The sequence below is a fragment of the Habropoda laboriosa genome, unplaced genomic scaffold, assembly GCF_001263275.1.
Source record: "Habropoda laboriosa isolate 0110345459 unplaced genomic scaffold, ASM126327v1 scaffold64, whole genome shotgun sequence".
NCBI classification, from domain to species: Eukaryota; Metazoa; Arthropoda; class Insecta; order Hymenoptera; family Apidae; genus Habropoda; species Habropoda laboriosa.
The window spans coordinates 1,558,915-1,574,435 of NW_017100183.1; the positions used below are offsets into that span (position 1 = coordinate 1,558,915).

The window sequence follows — 15,521 nt, forward strand, 5'->3', positions numbered from 1 at the left end:
TCTAGCCGATAATGCAATTTATCCTGCGCGAGGAGTACATATCTCCTGCTTACTTTTTCTCTCCAGGCTCCATTTATTCTAGTTAAGTAGTACCCACTCTATCGCTCGTAAATATTCGAACGATGAAATATCACTTTCGTCGATCGTAATTGATTTCATTAATATTCTCCAGTGACATCTCAAGGCACCCGTTCTTTTTTTTCACTATCCACTTATTTCTCAGAAGCATTGATATTGATTTCGTGCGCGACCGGTACAGTGGATGCTTCGATTCAATTAACCCTTTCGCGACTAGCGCCGGTTATATCCGGCATCAACTAAATGCTTCACACTGGCTGGCGCCGGTTATATCCGGCACCCACTAAGCGCGTCTCATTGGCTCGCACCTCAGCAACTCAAAGTGAAGATTTATTTAAAAATACAGAACAAGGCCTCAACGACATTCCCTTTATCCGATACATCCTTAAGTCCTCTGCTGTTCCAACGAAATCCTCTAAGATTTGAAAAAACGCGAGACACTCTTAATGCGTATGGTATCACTATCGGCACGACGACCCGTTCGTTAGTGGCGTACCGATGGTTAGTTCCGCCGTCGCGAAAGGGTTAAAATCTATCGATTGAAACGATTCTCGAAACAACGATGTTCCTTTTCGTTATTTCAGAGATGATTGTCTATCCGTCAAGTTTGTCTCTATAAATCGTCGAATAATATCTGTTTCGGTTAAATTCTCTTCGGTAGTTTCTCTCGAAACGCGAATATGTTTGTTGGAACTGTAAAGTCTTCGAATTTTGAGTTTGCGATTCTTTATGCAAGAATCTCTCCGGCTTCTGTTTATTACCTTTGAGAAAATATGTTTTCCCGAGCATTGTTCCTTCCGCGAAAGTCGAACAATTACGAGCGGGGTACTGAGAAGTTCTCGGTTAGATCCTGTGCACGCGTTAAAAAGCGGGGAAACGAGAGGAGGAAGGAGGGAAGGAAATTCACCGCGAATAAATCTCGAAGGAGGTTTCTATTTCCGAGGGTAGGCAATCGACGGATGAATGCCGGCCAATCTTTTCTTCCAGATGACCCTCCAAAGCCCAGGCATGGAACTGGAACTTAGCAACATAACTTTCTACGGCTCCTGGACAATGACCAGCAATTTTTCACAGAATACATCGCGCGTGTCTCGCTTACCACCTGCCTTCTACATTTGCTCGGAAGATTTCAAGCCTCTGGGCATACGGGCGCCGCTTTTCGGCGTCGTCTGCTTCATTCTGGTCTACGCCATTCCCGGTAAGACTACGTGATTAATTACCGAGTCTACTTAAACGTACGCTACCGTTCATGAGTATTAAGACAGTTGGCGAATGTGGAGCGTAACTGAAATCTAGAGAAATCTACCGAGCTCTGCTGAAATGTACCAAACTCTACTAAAATCTACCGAACTCTGCAGAATTCTATTAAAATCTATATATTCTACAAATGTTTATTGAAATCTGCTAAAATCTACATAAAGGGTGTCTTAGTACTTCTTTATGAACCCTAGTGTATACATCGATAAGTTGTTTGCTTTTATTCGTCAAAAGGAAAAGAAAATCGATCCTGTAACAGTTACTTTCAGAATTCCACCCCCAAAATGGATCAATCACTTCAACCCTCCTCTATTTTCACAGCCCTTTATGGTATTCCTTCGTCTCGTTGCTTGTACTCTCTAGGTTTCGTCGTGGTACTGTCCTACTCCATGATGGGTCGAACGCTGTGCGCTAAGAAACCACCGTTCGACTGCGACAGCGTCGAAGGAAGCGCCAGTTCGCAACAGGTTAGCTCCAAAAGTAAAAAAATAATCCTGGTTTACCCTGTAAACATCATTTCTTCCCACTTTCCTCTATAATTTCATCTCTCTGTAAAACGACACACTACTCGATGCAAGTTCTAACTTAACATCGTACGTGGAGACGAATTTATCGGTTAGAGACAAGCTAATCCCAGGCTAAGACGTTACCAAGAGCGTGTGTCCAATTAAGTTACATCGAATTTACCACAACATGTGCGAATTTTGTAACTTCGCTTCGTTAAAGCCCATTCAACAGTGAACACGGTTTAGAAATAACTAAAGTTCGACGAAGAGAGAACCTCCTTTCGTTCGCCATTAAGTTCTCCCAACTTCTCCCCGTCGGCTGTCTTTTCTTTTTCCCACTTACTTATTTGACTTTTCCGGTGCCTGTTTCTACTCAACGGATTCACCGCGGTAAATTTTCATTTCTAACCAGGATATCCCTCGCGCTTTTGTAGCGTTTGGCGATTAGCCGCTGCACTCGCAGAATCCTACGTCGATCTAAATCTAGCCCACGGTTTACAACCTTGCATTCTGCTCGCAGAGTTTCAGGCTGGTACGTGAGAGACGTCGAATTGCTTGGATACTGTTACTGTTGGCGGTGCTTTTCGCCCTGTGCTGGCTGCCGTACAACGTTTTAATGCTTCTGATCGACCTAGGTGCTATCGGTGAGTGCTCGTCCATTGATGAGGCCGTCGCGCGCCTTTTAATTCAATATCCCTGTACCGTCGAAACGTACAAACACGTACACCTTGATTGATAATTGAACGCCTATAGCGTGTGTTCTCTACTTTTAGTTTCAAGAAAAGAAATAAAAGTTACCGGAAACTCTATGCACGGCTCTATGTACACTCTGGTTTTCATTGAATTAACGGTGAAAGGACACGATCGCCGATGTCACTTGGTGTGCTTTCCACCGTGAGATACTTCGATGGAACTATCAGAGCTTTTAATATTGTTCACAGAAGGGAAAGCAACGACGGATGCCCTCTCCTATTGCCTGTTCCTAGGCCACGCGAACAGCGCTCTCAATCCTATGGTGTATTGCTTTATGACTCGCAATTTTCGACGTAGCGTGGCGGAGATCCTTTGCCACGGTCCCCGTGGGTTCGCGCGTCGAAGACCTCGCCGTAGAGTAAGTATTAGTTAGACTGTCTGCGAGTTATGCGTGTATCGTAATTTGGAGAAGCCCTTTTCGACTCCTTCGCCATGGGAGCCTTGAATAAGGTAGGCAAGAATAAGCCCTCTGCCTTGCGAGAAGCTTGATAATATCCCTACGTGATTCTCACCCTTCGTTCCCGTCCCTTCTTCTATCCCTGAAACTTTCAAGTGGGAAAATGTTAACAGCGTACGTTCGATTTGAAAAAGGAACACTAGTCGCGTGTATCAACGATGAAAAGAAAAAAAGCGCGCCAACTTGATACGCGACACACGAAAGTTTCGCGTTTCACAGGATTTGATGTTTTACGATACAGCCTAAAATCTGCGTGCGACTGGCGCGTGTGACGATCATTATCGTGACGATTCTTCAGAGAGAAAAAATAAAAAACACAAGGAATCCTCCTCTATTGCTTTCTCGTCCACGGCTCGGAATTTATATGGCGCATCGTGAGCTGCAATTTAGGAGAGCGCGGGGGAACCACGATTTCATCAAAGCCCAATATGAATTCCCCACGCAAGCCTGTGAAATTATAGCCGACGCGTGACACACCTTGCACAAGCATTTATACGTGTCGTTTATGAGATACCGAATCGGCCAGCTTCCGTGCTGCACCGATAGTAAAATCGTTGAATTCTTCGTTAAGGAAACAAACATCGACGCGTTTGCGCGTCGTTTTAAAACTGGCAGCCTCGAATCGTTGCAAAGTTATCGCTTTCTACGGTTATTGCACACATTCTTCCGCGTGTCTTACACATTTTACGATGCAAATAATTTATATTATTTATACCTATGTACAATCTTTTCTTCGAATTATGGAGTAAGGAAAAAATAGAAGGACACTTCTAATCAAATTTGAACCAGCTATGGTGGATTACATTCAGCTATTCAGAGCTCTAGACCTTTTGACGCCAATATTTGGGACAGCCATTCGATATCTGTAACAGTGCTTCCCACTGAATTTCCTATCTCTTTGTTACACGAAATACAACCCCCGAAGCACGAAGTTCTGCAAGTAATCATACTACAAGCTATTCGGTGCCGTCCAGTTATTCCAAGTCCGTGAAAAATCTTTCAAACTTTCCGCGACTGTGTCGATATCTCTTCCCGACGTTTCTCCAAACAGTTTCTGTCCAATTTTCTACAACCGTGTCGCGAAATATATCTAACACCGTAGACACGTCCAGGAATAGAGCCGTGGAAAATATTAGAACCACCATAATAAGGAAGCAATAACTTTGAAAGATGTTTGACATCCTACTCGAGCAGCGGTTCTGGCGTACTGTTTCAGAGTGTTCAGGGAACAGCCGTGATCGATGACGTGTGCGCAGGGTGCAGTGCTGGCGGTACAATGAGACGAGGATTGCTACGTAAACGAAGAATGCTGCCCGGATGCGGATGCGGTCTGCCTATCAGTGGTCATCACGCTGTTCTAGCTCTCCGGCGAACAGCGACGTCAAGCAGCGGTTACGACAGCTTTTACAGCAGACACAGTCCGCATAGACGGTGTTACATGCTGCGTAGCCTTCGTGGAAGGCAGCACGCGGGTATGGAACAGGTGCAGAAGGCGAAGAAAAATCAGGAAACCTGCTACGAGAAGAACGAGACCAGTCAACCTCGTGCAAACACTCTGGTCACCACGGACGAGCAACGTTGCAGCTAAAATGAATCGCTCAACATTCGAGGATTCGAATTGTACAGCAGTGATCGATTTCTTATTATAGACCTGGTGAATGTTCGTGTTGTTACGTGTTTCATTAATATTCGTATGTACATAAAGAGTCGAAAGGTAGAACCAGGTGTGTCAGAGGAGGGAAAGGAGAGGACGCGATAACGAGATAATGTTCCAATAAGTTTCCCTTTTACTCGGTGGAAATTTGTCCCCAACGTGGAGAGAGGTTTTGTCCGTTATTTCGTCGATATTTTCGATCGATCGCGGGAATACACGAGGGATGATAGACGAAGGATAGGTTGTGTAATCTTTTTTCGACGAATTCACCAGGGATAAATAAACGCGTTAACGTTTTGGATTTATCCGACGCAAAATCCCGGCGCAACGGTTCAGTTTGCCGCGTTTCCCTATGAATGATGAATGAAAGAAGAATATATACGTGCACCGGTTAACGAGGCAGCTCTCTGAGCGGAAGGGTAAGTTTGTTAAGTGAAGTCCAGAGTGGAGGAGAGACAAGTAGGGCTTACTCTGCCGGCAGAGGAAAATCCGAGGGAAATGTTGAAACAGCGTCGAGTGGCTCGCGTACTAAGTACTTCCGTCACACTATTTGCCAGTTGTCGTTCGCACTCTGCTTATTTCGACTTTCGTCGAGACAATCCTTGGTACACAGACACACACACACACAGAGGGTGAAATAAAAGAAGAAGAAAGAATTGAAGGCAACGTGATCGCGAATATAACGAGAATTAACGGACGTCGTTTTGCAAATATTTATTTACGCCGCGGTCGATTCGTCTCAATTAGATATCTTTCAATTAGAATCCGTCGCTTATTTGTTAACTGGGACACAACGCGATGATACAGATACGCGTGTTGCGTTCAATCGAAGTGGATATTGTTACAACATCGGTATATAACGCAAACATACTCTATCTGTTTTTTTAAAGAGAGCCCGTATACAATTGGAAGCCACAATATTATCGCTCAGGAGAACACGATATTTCGATTAAATGGACGCTACGTTAGGAGATAGCGAATTCGTTCGCGACAGCTTGTTTAACACGTCCGCCGCCACTCGAAGATCGTAAGGGGCATCCCAATTCGGAACTCTCAGCCGGACAAGTGATTTTCGTGAGAATTTTCACGGTGGCAGAGCACACAGGGATGATATCGAATTTCGATCGACGTACAGTCGACGCACTGTCGACGCTGACGCACGGGACAACAATGTCTTTTTCGTCTCTCCTCGAATTCTTGCGGATTTAAGAACTTTCGAATTGATCGAAAGCGAGATGTGGTGAAATATAAGAACGAGCGTGTTAACGTGACAAGGGTGGACGTATATTTTCGAGGCTCGCGGACAAATCACGCACAGAGTATCCGAACTGAAGCGGACACCGCGAAATTTCTATGCAAACATTTCTTTCAGCCCGAAGCTCTTCGCGAGAACCGGTGAAATTGATGGTATTTTAAAACCGAGGTGGCAAATGGGATACAGGAAAATTGTATCAAGTTTGCTACCAATCGTCGCATTTTGGCCTTTTTTCGAAAATTCTCGCCTACCTTACAATCCGCAAGTATCTTCAACCTTTTCACCGTTAAAATACAAAATTTTCGTATTCGATACAAATCAGATGTGCGTAAGCGCGCATATACGCAACTGAATAAACATGCTGGAATATAGGGAACGCGTTAATACGTTTTCCAACGAGGAGACCGGTGATAAAGTTCGACGAAAGAGAGACGAGAAATCAAATTTATATTAGCTGCGTATAATTTCGACGTTCAAACGGGATCGTAGACGTAGAGAGCTCGAATCACGTCACGGAATGAAAAATGAAAACACGGGGATGTCTTGTTCCTCGAAGCAAAAGAAGAGTACTCTCGCCGCGATGTCACGAGGCAATCTTTTTACGGTGCTTTTGATCGAGATGCCGAAGAGATAGGTGGAGGAAGAGGGGCAAGAGCGATTCCTTTAGTAAAAATTTATTCCACGACAGGTAATACATACGAATTGGACATTATCACATAGCCGCATAAAAGTATCACAAAAAAAGTATATTACAAAGGAATTTACACACTACATTTGTCGGACGAATGAACGGTGAACGCGAATAGTAAAAAGGGTTCTTCTTTCCACCCTTGCTGCTTCGCGGGGGACAAGTGTCGACGAATACCACTTGAAAAAGATGATATCGTTTGCACTGATTTTTGGCCCCTTGACGATTGGCTTCACATCACGTACCTCGTGCATAGTTTTCTTCCTTGATTTACATCTTGCGTGTCCTTCGAATTCCAAACGAGATTATCATCGAACCTCTAAAAGGATAATGCATCTTTCTTTTCCATTGAAATTTATATATGAACCAAAGTGGATGGATTTCACCGGTTTCTTATCCTAGAACTACAAAGTGATCGTGTTTCGCAATGATTCGTCTTACTCTAAGAGCTTAAAGTACCATTTGCCTCTCGGGATCATTATATTCGTTCGCTATTTATTCTTGCATTTACGAGGCTTACGTGTCCACGTTTAAGTTCAGGCAGTTTTCTTCTCCGTAGGAATTCGAATTATCGATTGCACGATACGTTGTTATACTTTTACGTTTTACCATTGACTTTTTGTAATTGTTTATTTACGTAGGAACATTAGAGTTTGCCTATACGAGGGTCGTAGCTTCCGAGAAACAAGAACGAAATCAATCTTCTACCGCACTTTCAAATTTCTCAAACATCCTTATCATCGAAGTGGCGAAAAAATTTTATAAGTTAAGTGATAACAAGTAGACCATTGTTAATCCTATCCTACCCAGAGATTTAAGAAAAAAAGTCTATCGTCTAAGCTATTTACGAGAATGAATCGTACAAAAATATGTGTGCGTGTGTGTGTGCCATAACGTGTCATAAATCCCCGCGGTTTATCAGCGTTCTCTTTTTTTTTCGGAAGCTTGACCCGGTAAAATATTACCATCTTAGAGTCCCGTTTCGTAGGTCCTTGTACGCGGACGCAGTTATCACGCCGTGACTTTGGCTGTAACTGTCCAGAAAAGGCGAGCCACGTATCAACGTTGACTTCTTCTCGCTGTTCTGCGATAGCATTGTCGTACCAGTGACGTAGTCACGAGTTTGTGCCACGTTTCTCGATCGATTGTTCCCAACCGGATGATAATTGTTAGCCTGATGTAATTTCTCTGTATTAGCAGCGTTGGAGCGGAGGGTCAGATGAAAATCCGTACTGTTCCTCGTCGTTCGATTCGTGTGAGACTGCGAGTGCTCCTCGACGCGCGAAGGCAGCGTTTGATTCAGATAATTTCGTATAGCTTGATTCTTCACGGTAGGATGATAAGAATTGTACGTAGATTTCGCGGTGTTCATACTCTTATCGATACCGCCGTTACTCTTCGGGTAATACGTGGTCGTACTCTCCGGTGTTCTCGCGAAGAACTTCGTCTGAAGGCTCTTAGGGCTGTCGCGAGGGAACGAAGTCTTCTGTTGATTCTCCTCTCGCCAATTCACCTCCGATGATAGTCGAGTCGGTGCACGGATCTGTTTGCAACTCCTTCGAAGCTTGGTTCGATTTCCTGGCGTCGCTTGCGTCAATCTTGCACCAGGTGCTGCACACTGAAATTTGTTCATTTTAAACGTTTCAACCTCTCGACGATTTGTTAATTCGTTTTTATTTTCTAGGAGGAACAACATCGAAACGTAATAGACTGCGTGTGAGAATCTTTCGGTTTTTGGGTTCGTATAAAATAAAATAGAGAGAGAGAGAGAGAAAGAGAGGGAGAGTGTGTGTGTGTGTGTCGTTGTTAGTGCGAGAAGTGTGAATTGTGACACGTATAAATGATTACAGTACCTAAATGAATCCCACGCGACACGTAGCCTGTAACGACAGAATCGTCCGTTTACGAACAGCACGACGAGTTTGTAAAGAATAAAAAAGTTCGAAGTAAACTGAATGTCATATTATTTCGCATATGTTCCCTTACCGCCATCGTTTGGTCCGACTGTATGGAACGCTGAGATTTCGACAGCTGTCGGTGTTGTTGATTCAGATACAGACAACTCTTGGTCCCGCCGGGTGTCAAGTTGTTCAAATTTCCATTCGTGAAGTTGCACGTGTACTGAGTTGCCACGGTTTTAGCTGACGAATATAAAAAAAAAAGGAGTAGTCGTCCAACTTCTATAGATACTCCATTATTATATAGAAACCATGACGTTCACTCTCACCGGTTGATCGAAGATTCTTGGTGTTCTGTATCTGTGGTTCCACGGAGGAACTGATCGATCTGGTCTTCGTAATTCTTTCGCCACTATCAATTTGCGGACGCCGTGTTGTCTTCCTGCTTGGCTGTTGCGCACGTACTAGTTTTAGAAAATAGAACTGGTTTGAGAACGATTTATCATCGTTAATCCATCAGATACGCGTGAAACATGCCGCCGCTAATTCTTTTTACCTTCTAAACAGGAAGGCTCGTACGCGTCGCTTTTACCTCTCTCCTTACGTAAATCTTGGTACGATTGTGCGAGATTTTTACCAACAGTTGAATCGCCCTGACCAATTACCGGGTTACCATTACTACTAACAGTTTCCTTCCTGATGTGCTCCGACAGTCGCCTGATTCTGGATTTCGACCTGCTCACGGCCAATTAACGTATCAATATCTAACCGTGTGTAATAATAATCGTTTATCGCGAAAATACATCAACCCACATATTCTTATGCTTGCGATGCTTCTCGTCCATCATCGAATAAAGCTTATTTCTATACTCGTCCACGGAGAGCTGTACATCGTCTCTGAGCAACGGCACCACGCTCGAGCCTCTTTCCGGTTCGTTGCTCCTCCGGTGAAAACTGCGAAAAGAATTGCAACGTCTCTATATACGACAGATCGATCGATTTTCTTTCTTTTTTCTCTACGATCTAGAAATGTATCTACTCGGCCACATAGGGGTGCTCCAATGCCTCAACAGCGGTTAATCTGTGATTGGGGTTGAAGAGTATCAGGTTACTGATAAGGTTCAACGCTTTCTCCGACACCTCCGGCAATAAATCCTTCAATGAACGCCTCGGTCCATTCGGTGTCTTCTCTAATAAATTGGTCCCGTAGCCGGCGCTAACCGAAATTAGATCTGAAAAAGTAATCGGGCAAAATGGAGGCGTTTGGTTCGTCCGATTGTGTTGAAATTACCTTCTTTGGTAGGCGGTGGTAAAGTGGCCATTATTCTCTCCACTTGATTTATCGTCGACGAACCAGGGAACAACGGTTTTCCAAGGAGCATCTCGCCGAGGATGCATCCCAATGACCACATATCGATACCCTTTGTGTACCTGAGTAGTATAAATAGGGAACGAATTTGCGCTGAACGTTCGTGTCTGTACGAATGCAAAGGAATACCTTTTCGAGGCAACGAGTATTTCTGGTGCACGGTACCAACGAGTCGCCACGTAGTCTGTTAGAGTTGGATCGCTGGATGTTTCACCGTCACCCTCGCCTATTTGAGTGACCGATCGTGCCAATCCGAAATCGGCGATTTTGCAGTGACATTGAGCATTCAATAGAACGTTCGACGGCTGGAAGATCGTTGAAAAATGGGTTAGGTAACGATTCCGACGGATAGGGGACAATTAAGAGAGATCAAGAGGACGATGGATCGTTTTACCTTGAGGTCCCTGTGTATCACGTTCCCGGAATGAATGTATTTGATCGCCTTAAACAGCTGATACATGACGAACACCTTGTGGATGTCCTTGAGGATGTTGCCCTTCTTAATCAAGTTGTGGAGATCGATTTCTGAGGAAACGGGCCGAAACGTGTTTCAGGCCAAATGTCTGAGAATCGGCGCGACACGTGACCATCGTTTCGAATTCTTCTTCGGACTGGGTAAAACTCACCCATGTACTCGAACACGAGATAAATGTCCCGGTCGTTGTTCGCCTTGTGAAGACCGATCAGTCGTATGATGTTCTCGTGATTGGCGAACGATAGTAGGAACATTATCTCACGGAATGTACGCTGCGCGTCCGTCTGGTTTCTGAAGGCGTCGAAGATCTTCTTCACCGCTACCGTCTCCTTGTTTTTCTTGTCAATCGCCTTCCATACGATGCCGTAGGCCTGTGTGAACATTCATTTCCACATTTTTCAGAGGAACTTCATTGTCATTCGTGAAATAGATAACACGCGATAGGGAACGTCGTTAGTTCCTGTGATTATGCTTGTTAACTGCCCAAATATCGATCACTTCCGTGTTCCTGTCATTATACGTTTCCGCGATGGACGTACCACGACAACTGTTATTGATAATCACGTATATACCTGTACTAGTTTTTTTTTCTTCCAAGTCGACGTTTATATCATACCGAAGAATTTCTCTTCGTTGTGTAAAGATTAAAAGATTGTTTATTGGAGTAAGAAAATAGAGTCTTTCTTTTTTTTCTTTTTTTTTTTTAATGAGAAACGTAAAAAATAAAGTCACGTTAAACGATCGCATGATTTTTTAATGCGGTCAAGATAGGATCGACGATTTTTGTAGAAATGACGAAAGTAAGAAAAAAAAATTACCCCCTTTCCAAGACGTCGAACGATGTCATAATGCTTGCTGACGTGCACGTCGATCTCCAAAACCTTTTCGTTGCTATTTTTTGACGACATCGCGGACGAAACGTGGACACGGTGAATACTTCGCGCGAACCCGATTACCGGCGATCCGAAGGATTCAGGATGTACGAAAATTTTCAGACGGAAACGGTGTTCACGGACTGTAACGCATTCACATCTTTACACATCAGGAAGGAAGCTCCACTTGAACAGTTTTTTCATTCAACCTTTGACACATCAATGTGGCTATGTTTATAGAATTCATACCAGTTACTATGACGACAATGTTCAGTACTACTCATGGTTACCAACGACATCGCGTGACTACTTGACCGATGTGCATTTACATGGGGTAAGAGTAAGGATAGAGGGGAAAATAATTCAAGGCGTTTCTCGTTTTTACGTTTAAAAACGTGTATTTTCTTCTGCTTCTTCATGTCTCGTACAAACTGTGGCCAACGTTACGAATCTCGTACGACATTTACACGCTTAACGTTAACACTCGCAAAGTAGTATGGTTTCTTTAGTGAAAACCTACGTGTTACGGGTCGATTGAATTTCCTACGACACCTAGGATCGACCGAGGGTTAAAATGTGGAAAACTACAAGAAAAATACAGTAGTGATATAGCTATAGTGATATAGCTTTATCGAAAACTACAACTTGAAATGCATAACTGGTCCCCGAAGACTGTTACAAATATTCTACCATAACGCTCTTGATAAAGCATCTTAGTTACAGAATCGAGATAAAAGCGTGCTACCGATATAACAACTTTCGTACATGCGATAAGATGAGCAATATTTTGAAAGAAACAGAGTAAGTCGTTCGTTTAAATGCCGGTACAGGAATTCTCGTGGCACTCTTTTAAAAATAAATTCATCTTTTCTCTTAATAACAGTAATAAACTCTCGCGAGGTACTTTGTTTCATGTTGCATGAAACCAAAGCTTCTTGGATGACAAACTTGGGTGTGTCTAGGAAATTGTAGATGCACAAAATCCTAGTGTCCCCAGAGAAACTTTTAAGTACACGTACATATATATATTTATCATTCTTTTTTTTGTTTTCTTTTTCTTTTTAATTTAATGCAGGAGTATATAGGCTAACATTCTCCCTGGTAGCCCTCAGTTGACAAACAATATGCATATTGTTCATTTCCTTGGCTGTTGAATGATGATGGGACGTGAACTGTGTGCTGGACGTGCATCATGAGTTGGTATAGGCTTTTCATGGAAGACTTGCACAGCCTCTGGAGGAAAATCTGCATTTCCCTTTGCAGGGAATCCACTGATCATCAGGGTTTTAGGCGGGCTGAAACGGAATCGGAATTTCTGAATATTTTGTTGATCACGCGACATTGTAATTACAAAAAACAGTATTATTGTTATCTCAAGCTGTTCACACTTCAAAATAACAAATTTTTTCTTTGTACAACCATTTTGTTGGTAGCGTATTGCGTAATACGGATCGTGATGTTTATCACAAGTATGGCAGATATTGCGAATCGCAATACGTATATTATTGACTGCAGACAATTGTTGTCCTGAGAGGTTACTCGTGCTTTTATCAGCACGTTTTGTTTACCGACCAATCAAACGAATGACACATCTCGTGGTACACTGATTTTCATTTATTCACCTTGTTAATAGGCGGATTTATCCTCATCGTAAATTTAAAAATATCTACTTACCTACTCGACGGTTTATTTTCATCGACATCCTTAACTGGCTTTATTTCACGTTCCTCTTTTGGTGTTTTATGCTGGGTAATTCTCATTCCGCCTGCTTTCACTGTAACGAAAAGTATAAAACATGTTTTCGTCGAAAGAAAATAACTTTAATAATTGAATGGCCTTGGAACATCCAGGCAGGTGCATACGACGTCATTCTACGACTTGTGTAAACATGTTAACATTTTCTGTTTTTAAAGGAAATCGTGATATATTTAGTTACCCGCGGGAGCATGTCCACCTTTTAATTTACTTTCTTCTGGACTCGACATTTGCGCGTTCATCGATAGGCCAAAATAATAATCAAAACGCTCGTTTTCGGCACGGAATGACACGTCTTGCTTGTTGCACTACGGCACCAATCACACTGATTCAATGGCGGTTGGCGCTGTAAGAAATGGCTGATACAAGTGGGGAGGTGTTTAAGATATATTCCTTTCGTCTTATCTACTATATTGTAGTTTCCTTGTATTCGAGTAAAGTGTGAGTTATATATTTATTTGTCATATTTCAAATTGGATTAATATTATCTTTCTGACGATAAAACAGCGTTTTATTACGTGACAACAACAGGTAGAATAAACACGAAAATTCTGTTTTCAGAAATGAATTTTATTAAAGAAAACATTTGACAGAATACAATTAGTCGTAAATGCTATTAATTAAGGCCTTTCTCCTTTTGCTCTTGATACATGTAGTGAAGGTCCTTACAATCTTCATCAGATATATGCACCCAACCAGTTGACTTTATGTGATACACTGAAAGAAATTTCATTTTTGCAATACACTGTGCATTTTTTTTTCTTTTTATGATTACATACCTCTTACAATACCACCAGAGTAAGCATCTCTGTGAGTAGCATGATAGATTGACCTTCTACCAAGTTCATAGGCTTCTTCATCAGACAAATCCCAATGGTAGCCAGAATCTAATGTACCAAATGCATAGATCGATCCTGATCCAACACTGAAAATTTTTCCTGGTGTACGTGTGCCCTCTGAATCAACATAATATAGACTGGGTCCTCTTTTGTCCCAACCAGCAAGCATCATACCTGTTCCATAAATATTCCATTAAATAAATTCATTAAACAAGACCTGTTAGATATTATTAATGAAGAACATCAATTTACCCATGCTCAAACCCATTCCTTTGTAAGTGTATATTACATTTGACAAAAGTTTGCTAGCAGCTGCAATGGAAATACGTTCTCTATTCCTGAGTTCATATGTACGGCATTGTCTTGCTAAAACACGGTCCCAATAAACACAATCTGCAGCACCACCAGCCAAAGTTCCAAGAAGATAGTCATTTATTTCAACAATCTTCTTCATGGTGGATGAACCTATTAAAAACAATTTGTTTTTTTTTTTTTTTAACGTTACGATGTTTTATTTTCAACTTACCGATAAATTGGCCTCCTGTTGCCCGTGAATCAACAGCAAGAATAATTCCACCTTTGTACTGAAAGCCCAATGTGGTGGTTCCATGATCAAATTTGATTTTCAGGTGATTTCCTGCTTCATCAGTTCCTTGTGCAAGTTGAGCCAATTTTTCTGCCGGCTATTAATAATAACAAAGTTATTTTACCAAAGCGTAACCGCATGATATAGCAAATTTAAACGTAGAATGGTTATGAGGAGGGCCTACGAAGTTTTTAAGTAGTTCGCTTACATTTATATATGGTGGTGCTGCCAATTGCACATTGTTGGTAAAATTTCCGCTGCACGCTTGGATATCGTGCGTATAAAAATCTTCTTTGCGCGAAGCATTAAAATCAACATACGAATTTAAACCGCAAACTTCAGCAAGCGCCATTTTTATAATACTCTCTAGTGTCGAATGCTTGTCATCTTGTTATTTCGACAAGTTAGTGTTAGGGGGCGTTTTGGCGCCAACAACTGCCGCCATTTTACCGCGCAGATTTTAATTTATTGCGCGCAATGCTTGTGTTACGGTTTAATCTCGAATTTTACGTTTCAATTAACGAGTTTTATTGAAAAAATGTGTTCAGTTTAGTGGTTAATCTATAGAAAAATAGTTGAGTAACGAACGAACAAAAGGGCGCTGACAGTTGTGTGGAAAATGTAAGTAAAAGTCGTTCTCGATAAAGTGTAGCGTAACGGTTAGCAATAAGTTGCAGGTTATGAATGACGAAGTTAAGGGTAGCTTTTGCACGAGAGTGGTATAAAGATATTAGATAAAGGATATTTACGAATAAAGTAATCGGTAAAAAAAATTGAGAAATATACTAAATCCTTAAGTTTGTATTATTTTTTACTCCGTTATGAGAAAATAACGCAGGGTAAAAAGTACGTATCGTAATGCGTTTAAAAATAATGTTTAAATACCTTTATTTCTCCCAAAATTCCAAGAATATCTATTTATCCACCATTGTCAGTACAGTAACTGATTCCCTCTGAAATGATCTTACAGACAATTCCGGACGATGGCGCTGGGAGTACGTTAGTCGATTATTTATCCACCATTGATTCCCTCTGAAATGATCTTACAGACAATTCCGGACGATGGCGCTGGGAGTACG

At 42.1% G+C, this 15,521-nt stretch overlaps 4 protein-coding genes across 5 annotated transcripts in view; 1 reads left to right on the forward strand and 3 right to left on the reverse strand.

Annotated features, from left to right (window-relative positions):
- LOC108579146 overlaps positions 1 to 4,639 on the forward strand; it is a 16,165-nt gene extending 11,526 nt beyond the window's left edge. The window contains exons 9-13 of the mRNA XM_017942597.1: positions 1,064 to 1,276; positions 1,699 to 1,802; positions 2,362 to 2,485; positions 2,783 to 2,952; positions 4,268 to 4,639. Of these exons, the coding sequence (XP_017798086.1) occupies positions 1,064 to 1,276; positions 1,699 to 1,802; positions 2,362 to 2,485; positions 2,783 to 2,952; positions 4,268 to 4,639 (983 nt within the window). The remainder of the gene's footprint in view (positions 1 to 1,063; positions 1,277 to 1,698; positions 1,803 to 2,361; positions 2,486 to 2,782; positions 2,953 to 4,267) is intronic.
- A 2,970-nt stretch (positions 4,640 to 7,609) lies between these two features.
- Positions 7,610 to 11,298, reverse strand: LOC108579240 (putative serine/threonine-protein kinase C05D10.2). Its single transcript, XM_017942723.1, has 11 exons — positions 11,209 to 11,298; positions 10,542 to 10,761; positions 10,310 to 10,440; positions 10,045 to 10,220; positions 9,838 to 9,977; positions 9,586 to 9,778; positions 9,360 to 9,500; positions 9,103 to 9,281; positions 8,876 to 9,010; positions 8,635 to 8,789; positions 7,610 to 8,266 (listed from the first exon to the last, which is right to left on the reverse strand). The coding sequence occupies exons 1-11, from the start codon at positions 11,296 to 11,298 to the stop codon at positions 7,610 to 7,612; spliced, it is 2,217 nt and encodes a 738-aa protein (XP_017798212.1).
- Positions 11,299 to 11,674: 376 nt separating this feature from the next.
- LOC108579213 (death-associated protein 1) lies at positions 11,675 to 13,360 on the reverse strand. Of its 2 annotated transcripts, none has more exons than XM_017942689.1 (3): positions 13,217 to 13,360; positions 12,937 to 13,036; positions 11,675 to 12,557 (listed from the first exon to the last, which is right to left on the reverse strand). In XM_017942689.1, the coding sequence occupies exons 1-3, from the start codon at positions 13,257 to 13,259 to the stop codon at positions 12,398 to 12,400; spliced, it is 303 nt and encodes a 100-aa protein (XP_017798178.1). In that variant the 5' UTR covers positions 13,260 to 13,360; the 3' UTR covers positions 11,675 to 12,397. The 2 variants fall into 2 exon arrangements, with proteins under 2 accessions (XP_017798178.1, XP_017798177.1); XM_017942688.1 differs by having other exon boundaries at positions 13,199 to 13,360.
- A 268-nt stretch (positions 13,361 to 13,628) lies between these two features.
- LOC108579205 (proteasome subunit beta type-5) lies at positions 13,629 to 14,833 on the reverse strand. The gene is made up of 5 exons (XM_017942680.1): positions 14,651 to 14,833; positions 14,383 to 14,539; positions 14,109 to 14,321; positions 13,797 to 14,030; positions 13,629 to 13,734 (listed from the first exon to the last, which is right to left on the reverse strand). Exons 1-5 carry the CDS (start codon positions 14,792 to 14,794, stop codon positions 13,634 to 13,636), a joined length of 849 nt encoding a protein of 282 aa, XP_017798169.1. The 5' UTR covers positions 14,795 to 14,833; the 3' UTR covers positions 13,629 to 13,633.
- Positions 14,834 to 15,521: the final 688 nt, after the last annotated feature.

What these genes read in the sequence shown, in the direction of transcription:
- LOC108579205 (XM_017942680.1), bottom strand. Translation starts at nt 14,794, where the DNA reads ATGGCGCTTGCTGAAGTTTGCGGTTTAAATTCGTATGTTGATTTTAAT. An exon ending in AACAGGAGGCCAATTTATCG is followed by an intron (nt 14,322 to 14,382) that starts GTAAGTTGAAAA and finishes TGTTTTTAATAG; the next exon opens with GTTCATCCACCATGAAGAAG. An exon ending in AGGAATGGGTTTGAGCATGG is followed by an intron (nt 14,031 to 14,108) that starts GTAAATTGATGT and finishes TTTATGGAACAG; the next exon opens with GTATGATGCTTGCTGGTTGG.
- LOC108579213 (XM_017942688.1), bottom strand. Translation starts at nt 13,259, where the DNA reads ATGAACGCGCAAATGTCGAGTCCAGAAGAAAGTAAATTAAAAGGTGGA. An exon ending in AGGTGGACATGCTCCCGCGG is followed by an intron (nt 13,037 to 13,198) that starts GTAACTAAATAT and finishes TTTTCGTTACAG; the next exon opens with TGAAAGCAGGCGGAATGAGA. An exon ending in GAAAATAAACCGTCGAGTAG is followed by an intron (nt 12,558 to 12,936) that starts GTAAGTAGATAT and finishes ATTCCGTTTCAG; the next exon opens with CCCGCCTAAAACCCTGATGA.
- LOC108579240 (XM_017942723.1), bottom strand. Translation starts at nt 11,298, where the DNA reads ATGTCGTCAAAAAATAGCAACGAAAAGGTTTTGGAGATCGACGTGCAC. An exon ending in ATACTCGTTGCCTCGAAAAG is followed by an intron (nt 9,978 to 10,044) that starts GTATTCCTTTGC and finishes TATACTACTCAG; the next exon opens with GTACACAAAGGGTATCGATA. An exon ending in ACCACCGCCTACCAAAGAAG is followed by an intron (nt 9,779 to 9,837) that starts GTAATTTCAACA and finishes TTACTTTTTCAG; the next exon opens with ATCTAATTTCGGTTAGCGCC.